General features: G+C 28.6%; 1 protein-coding gene across 1 annotated transcript; it reads right to left on the minus strand.

Moving 5' to 3' along the window:
• Window positions 1-2584: 2584 nt before the first annotated feature.
• Window positions 2585-3147, minus strand: LOC127790548 (uncharacterized). Its single transcript, XM_052320108.1, has one exon. It carries the CDS (start codon window positions 3081-3083, stop codon window positions 2796-2798), a length of 288 nt encoding a protein of 95 aa, XP_052176068.1. The 5' UTR covers window positions 3084-3147; the 3' UTR covers window positions 2585-2795.
• Window positions 3148-7355: the final 4208 nt, after the last annotated feature.

Consider the following 7355-nt stretch of genomic DNA (forward strand, 5'->3'; position numbering starts at 1 on the left):
AGTAAATAATCTTATACTCAAGTGATGACTCTTGAGTTTTGATTCATAGAGTTGTCTACTTAATATTTGATATCAAATTCTTAAGATTCTCAATGTTCTGAAATTTAATGAAATAACACTTGAAAAACTTGAAAGTTGAATGTTTGTTGCTTGATAAAAAAAATCATTTAAGTGTTCAAAAAATTTAGAAGTAGTTCGATCAAGTTTTAAGTGGAAAATTCTTAAGTAGATAATTAAGTCTATCAAATGTGTCAAAATCTTCATGTTGCCAATTGAGTGATGTTTAATTGAGTGATGTTTAATTACTCGAGTTGAGCTTAAATGAAATTGAGTAGTAATGTTTAGGAAGGAAAGCTATATCTATCTTTCAAGAACTGATCAAGTATTTAATATTTATAATCGAGAATATGTTTTGTCTCAGTCAAGTAATGGGTGAGTTATTTGACTTTTGTGTAATTTTGATTGAGTACATATGAATGAAAAATCATTTACCTAGTATAACTGCATTCTTGTTATGTTTTGATATGTGAGCTATATAGAATGATCTTCCTTTAATCTAAAAAGGTAAGTTCTTAAAAGGTAAGTTCTTAGTTGAGTAACAAGTATTGTACTCAACTTATTATTATTTGCATTCAAGTAAAATCTTATGTTATTAAAATATCTCTTTATCATATTTGGGTAAAAGTCTTTGGAGGCGTTTGGTACGGAAGAAATTTTTAAATTCCTGAAATTCATGATTTTTGAAAGTGTTCTTAGAAATCTTTGATTCCCAGGATTTATGCAATTTTATATTTTGTTAGGTTTAAACATTCTCAGAAATGTTGAGTATTCTTTTTTGTAAATTTTACATTCTTATGTTTAGTTTAAATGCAACATTTTTTAGAATTCATGTTTTTTTTTTCAAAATTACCCTTATTTAATTTTTTGTTTAAAAATGATAAATTCCTTCTACTATATAAAATATTAGGACCCGTAACATCTTTAGAAAGTCAAAAAAATGTCATTTTTTTACACATTATGTATGTATATGCGTGTGTGTATATAATATATATATTTATATTTAATTTATGTAAAATATGTTTGTATGGGGTATAATACATATTTATATATTATAAATATATAATATATAATAAATATATATAATATATATATTATGTTTATATGGGGTTATAAAAAGGTAATGGGTGTTTTAGTCTTTTTTTTTTTTTTTGTTAAAAACATTTTTAAGTCAATGGGAAAGTTGGATTCACAACCCCTCCATGAAAATCTCTTTATAGAAAAGTTGCTTAAAAATTATTTTCGAGAATCCTATTTTTTAGAATTTTTTTTATGAAAAAATTGTACCAAACATAGGAATATAAATTCTCAACCTAACATTTTCAAGAATCTTAAAATTTCTTCTATACCAAATGTCTCCATTTAAATAATCGAATGAATCTAATGCTAAAGTTAATTTTAACTAACTTTCAAACCACCCCCGAGTACTAGTCATATGATAGTATTCAAGTAGATAAATGTTTGGACTGGCTATCTTTTTCCATCTCTTGAAATTTACCAATCAAAACTTCAATGATAGCAAGATTGTTGTTCGCTGAGAATGATCATACTGTTCAAGTCAGAGAATACAACAATATTAGCCAGTGGGTAAGAGCACATTTGCAACCAATAAACTTTGTGTGTTATATAACTAAAAAGTCTCAGTACATGAACACTACCGTTCGGGCAAAGTACACAAAATGCAGATTAGTTCTTTTCACATAAAGCTAAACAAGAAGATTCATGATTTTCAAAGAGGTTTTCCCCCTGAGCAGATAACCCCCTCTGCACTAGAATATCTCATTTTAAAAAAGCCTTGTGTCCTCGTCCAAAATTATCTCACATAATAACCCCTTTGGGCAAGCAACCACATTAAATAATATAGGATTATACCAGTTACTTTCAGCCCAAAAGAGGATGATTAAATAGAACTCTTGAAACAATGACGGTCTGTATTGAAGGGGGTGGCACTTGCAATTACTTCAATGCTCAAGTAAGTAAAGAATTTAAACTAATAGAGTTTTTATCATACTAAAAGAAAATAACATCTTCGAATTATTTTAAGAGTTAACGTCAAAACAACATCTTCGAATTATTTCTATGCATCAGAGGTAGTAGTGGCATTGGCAGATGTTGGTGCAACGACAAGGATGGTTCTTAGAACAAAAAGGGTCATTCTCATATGCACATAATTAGCCTGATTCCCATTTCCTCTCCTGCCGTTCCATCTAACCAACCAAAATTACGTAAAGTTTAATTTACATACTCAATTTATATTCTATATTAAATTAAAGTTGAGATAAAATAAATTAATAGTGTGATTTTTTTTTTTTTGGGGGGGGGGGGGGGCTAGATAAATAAATAATGTTGTTATTATTTGAACGCTTAATTATCTCACAATCCAAAACAAGGAAGGGCCCGGATATAATCAATAAATCCAAAAATTGTTTTGATGGAGAAAGTGGATGGAAATTAAACAGCTCGATCTCTTCTTCTTGCAATCTCAAAGTAAAATTTGCAGTCTCCATCTCTTCTGTGCAAGTGAAGATGATAAGAACAGAACAACATTACCCTCCACTTCAAAAGGTACACGAAATGGGCTTTCAATACCTTAATTTGATACTAATATTCCACCATCAAACAACTCAACAGAGTACCGGACAAAAAGAAAGAAAGAAATAAAGAAAGGCTAAACAAACTAATTAAAAGAAAAGCAACACAGAAGCAACCACATCCATGCACGAATATATATAATATCTCTATGTGCTTCTGGCCAGCATTTGCTCGTAATTCTCAATGGACTGCAGGCGCTGCAGGAGCAGCTGCTGCTTGAACTTGTTGATGAACGCCTCAGCGCTTTCGTTTATGTCCATCGATTCTTTGCTCTCCAGCTTCTTTGCCGCCGCCGGTGCCTCCGATTCCGACCCCTTCTTCTTCAAAGCAGCAGCGGCGGCGCCAACGGCACGCCTCCCTGATGATCTGGATCCAGCTTCTTGGTCGTTCGTCGCCAACTTGCCCGGAGCCAGAGGCGATGTTGTCTTCTTCATACTCTCAATCTCCCCTTTCGAGCTCGAGCTCTATTGTCTTGTTATCAGGGGTCTGGATGGAGAGATGGATGGATCAGATGATTCATTTGGTTCCGTATTTATAGTGAGATCAGAAAAGGTGGGTGGGTCAACGTCAACTTACGTTTCTCTTTTGTTAATGGTTGCCGCCGTGGATATAATATAATATAAGATTCCGATGTGGAAAGTCAAGAGTAGCCTTTCTTGCAACTATAATAAATCGATGGGATGGGAGTGCTCGATCGTGTTAAAAGTCAAAAATAGCCTTTCCCGTAATCTCATTGTCACGTCCTAATCCTATGGCACCCTGAGAGCTTACCGTTAACAGCAATAATTCTATAATGAATTTGGGTTTAGGAAGATTTATAAGTTACATTAAGCAAAAATTATCCCGAAAAATAATAATACTAATCATTCTTGACCCATTCTGCACGTGATTGATTGTTAAAAGGCTGCGCAGAGTGGGGAGGGGTAATGTTGTCATTTTGACGAAGCCAAAACGCTGAGTGGTCCATGTGACTTGGGCGTGCGAAAGTCAGAGAGCTGGAGCGGCCGACTCTCAAGACCCCTCGTGGAGGATGAATACATTATAATTAAAATATGAAGTAACTAATTTTAAAAATTCTATACATAATAAAAAGTCATTTAACTTAATAAATGTTTAATTAAGGGGACAAATACAATGGTTATAAACGCGACAGTCATGTAAATATGTTAGGGTAAATTATATGAAACCCCCATACACTTAGGGTCATGTGTAACTTATTCCCTGTGCTTTAGATTGTATCAAAAAGTCCCCCTGCACTTTCAAAATGTTACAATTAGCCATAATTTTTTTTACATAATTTTATGCAATTTATTGGTTGATTAATGCAAAATTTTGTATTTTTTTGATATATTAAAATTATATATGTAGAATTATTATATAAAATTATGTAAAAAAATAATAAATTATGACTAATTGTAACATTTTGAAAGTGCAGAGAGATTTTTTGATACAATCGAAAGCACAGGGGGTAAGTTGCACATGACCCTAAGGGAGATTTCATATAATTTACCCAATATTTTATAACTCTTAAGGGCTAGTTTGGTCGCCAAATTTCATTAAAGCTTGAATTATTATTATTATTATTATTATTATGAGACCACTATTATATATCTTCGTCCTTTTAATTACTAATCGATATTATATAATAAGTGAAGTATCTAAAATAACCTCCTAATATATTTCTCTTTATGATTAATATATATCTTATAAGAAAATAATTAAAAATCCTTGGTGTTTAAGGCATGGGAATGGAGGGAAAGGGGGACAAATCCCTTTGATCTGTGGGCAGTGCCTTCGGGTTGAAGGAAAACGAAATTTCCAAGCACATGCATGCACGCATTTTTTTTTATATTTGGATAAGATTCCATTCAGAGTCCAGTGCATAAGGTATGGGATATCTACCTTCATAATTTGGACTTGTAGCTGGCAAAAGGCAGAAGCCATCAATCCAATATATTAAAAGTTTATGTTTGTTAATTAAGATATATAAATTTAAAAATATAAAATATAAAAAATATTTTAGATAAAAATATTTTTAATTATATTTATTAATTTTTTTTAAAAAAAATTATGATCTCTTATCTTAAATTTTTTAAATAAATTTATTCTTTTTTTCCTTCAGATAACTTATCTTTTCCTCATTCAGATAATTTATCTTGAACTTTATAAATAAATTATCTTAATAAAATTTTATTTTATTCTTTTTAACAATCACTGCCAAAAAAAGATAAATTATATGAAATTTTATTACAAAAAGTCACGTGCAACTTACTTTTTGTGTTTTTTATTATATTAAAAGATTTTTTAATATTTTTTAAATGTTATAATCAGTCACTATCTATTAATATTATTATACAAAATTTTATGCAATAGGTTAGTTGATCAACGCAAAATTTTGTATTTCGTTGATATATAAAATTTTGAATATAGAATTTTAAAATTTTGTATGTAGAATTCTATATTTTTTATATAGATTACTGCATAAAATTATGTATAATAACAACGGATGGTGACTAATTATAATATTTAAAAAGTATAAGGGGATATTTTGGTGTAATAAAAAACACAAGAGGTAAATTACACATAACTCTAAGTGTAAAGAGATTTCATATAATTTACTCTATTAAAAATATTAACTCAACACTTTAAAAAGTTAAATATTTGTGGTAATATTTTATATTAATTTTTTATATTTTAATATAAATGTATAAGATATATTAATATAAAATGTAAGTTAAAGTGTCAAATTTAAATATTCAAATAATATTTATATATATATAGATAGATAGATATATCTTAGTGTGTGCGTCATAACAAATGAGCCAAGACAATTATTATATAAAATTTATATTAATTTTTTTGTAATCTTAAAATATAATTTAAATATGTTTTTGTCAATAAATTAATTTTTAAAAATATAATTGGACCCTTAAAATAGTAACATTTATATTTAGGTAAACCTCTTAAAGAAAACCAATTATTTGATTTGAAGTCTTATATAATAAAAGTGAAACTCACCACTCCCAGCAACAAAATCACGAAAAGCAGAGCAGACTTTGCATTTTTGCAAGGGTGATGGATGGGATCTCAGCTACTTATAAATAGCAAGTCCCATTTAGTTAGGATTCACGTGGAATTGGAAAATTTTGCATGGAGACAATATGTATTATATATATATATATAATACATATAGTACTTTTACAAATATATATATATATATAAATTCTGTATCGAACATGGGTTTTTTTATTTTTTGTCAAAAAAATTAAAAAAAAAACTAAAAAAATTATATTTTAACTAAATAAGACACAAAACCAATGAATGAAGTATTTATTGTTAATTGTAAATTAATTTTTATTTTTTGATTAATCTGGAGATAATTTGCAATTTGGCGTATAACAATTTGAATGGAGAAGTAGGCGTGAATTCAAATCCATAACAATTTAATTACAAGAAGAAACCAACTGGGTTGCATTGCAATTGCATATATGTTCATTTGGAATTGATTTGCGTATTGCTAATTGCAAGAACAAACCACCCAGAGGTTGCATATATATATATATATATATTCAATTGGAAATGGAATTGGATTTTTAATTTTAATTCATTGGAGTTGCATATATTCAAATTCAAGTGGAATTGCCTTCCAACTAAATTCATTCAAACCCTCAAATTGTTAAAGCATAATTAAGAGAAGTAATTAATTCTATCCTTATAATAGTTTGACAATTTTAAAAGTCGTTTATAATAATTTAGTTTGAGTTTTAAGTTCTAATAAATTATTTAATCAATTGCCCGTTTAGATCCCAAATCAAATTAATTTTTTATATTTTTATTTCACCTTTAAACTATAAATTTTAGTTGATTTTCAAGTAAATAACAAATTCGCAATTTTTAGTTTAATCATTTGGAGCAAAATCTTGGAAATAATCTAAATACCATTTACTTATCTTTATTTATATTTTTCTTTAGAACTAAATATACTCTCAATTGCAATCAAATAAATGTTCAATTAAAATTTCATTTATTCAATATTGGTGTTACCATTTTTGAAGCCTTGTCGAGTTTTAATTCATAATTCCAAATATTACCCTTCAAATAATTCTAAAAACCAAAACTAATTATATAACATGTTCCACGCCCATGACCCTCCACCAACATAAACTATACCTGTTTTTCCACTACCCTAGCTAGTTAGCCTTGAGCATCCCTCGCTAAACCAAAGCTAGCTCTCGTTGTTGGTTATTTGGGCCTTTTCCTTGGCCTAAACCATCAACATCTCAAAGATCATTAGTTTATACATCAAATCCTTAATAACTTTGTTTGTCGCAACCATATCCTTGATAGTGTCGTACTTGAGATTTTGGGACCCTAAGTCGAAATGTAAAAATGGGCTCCCGAATTATAATAAACATTCAAATTTTATTTTTTATAATAAAATATAAAAATAATAAATAAATATTCATACCGTATTAGATAATAAAATCAAAAATTTTCTAAATAATCAATTAAAAACTACTCTCCTTATAAGAAAAAAATATCAATCAAATTTATATAATCAAGTTGTTTGGGCATTTTTTTCTTGATAGAAAATGTAACTAGTCCATTTAATTTATCTTATGATATAATTGAGTGGAGATAACTCGTGATCAACTTCAACTTGAAAATAATTATTTTTGCAGATGCAACTATAACTAGTATAGTCA

The sequence above is a fragment of the Diospyros lotus genome, chromosome 14 (genome assembly GCF_014633365.1).
Source record: "Diospyros lotus cultivar Yz01 chromosome 14, ASM1463336v1, whole genome shotgun sequence".
Lineage (NCBI taxonomy): Eukaryota > Viridiplantae > Streptophyta > Magnoliopsida > Ericales > Ebenaceae > Diospyros > Diospyros lotus.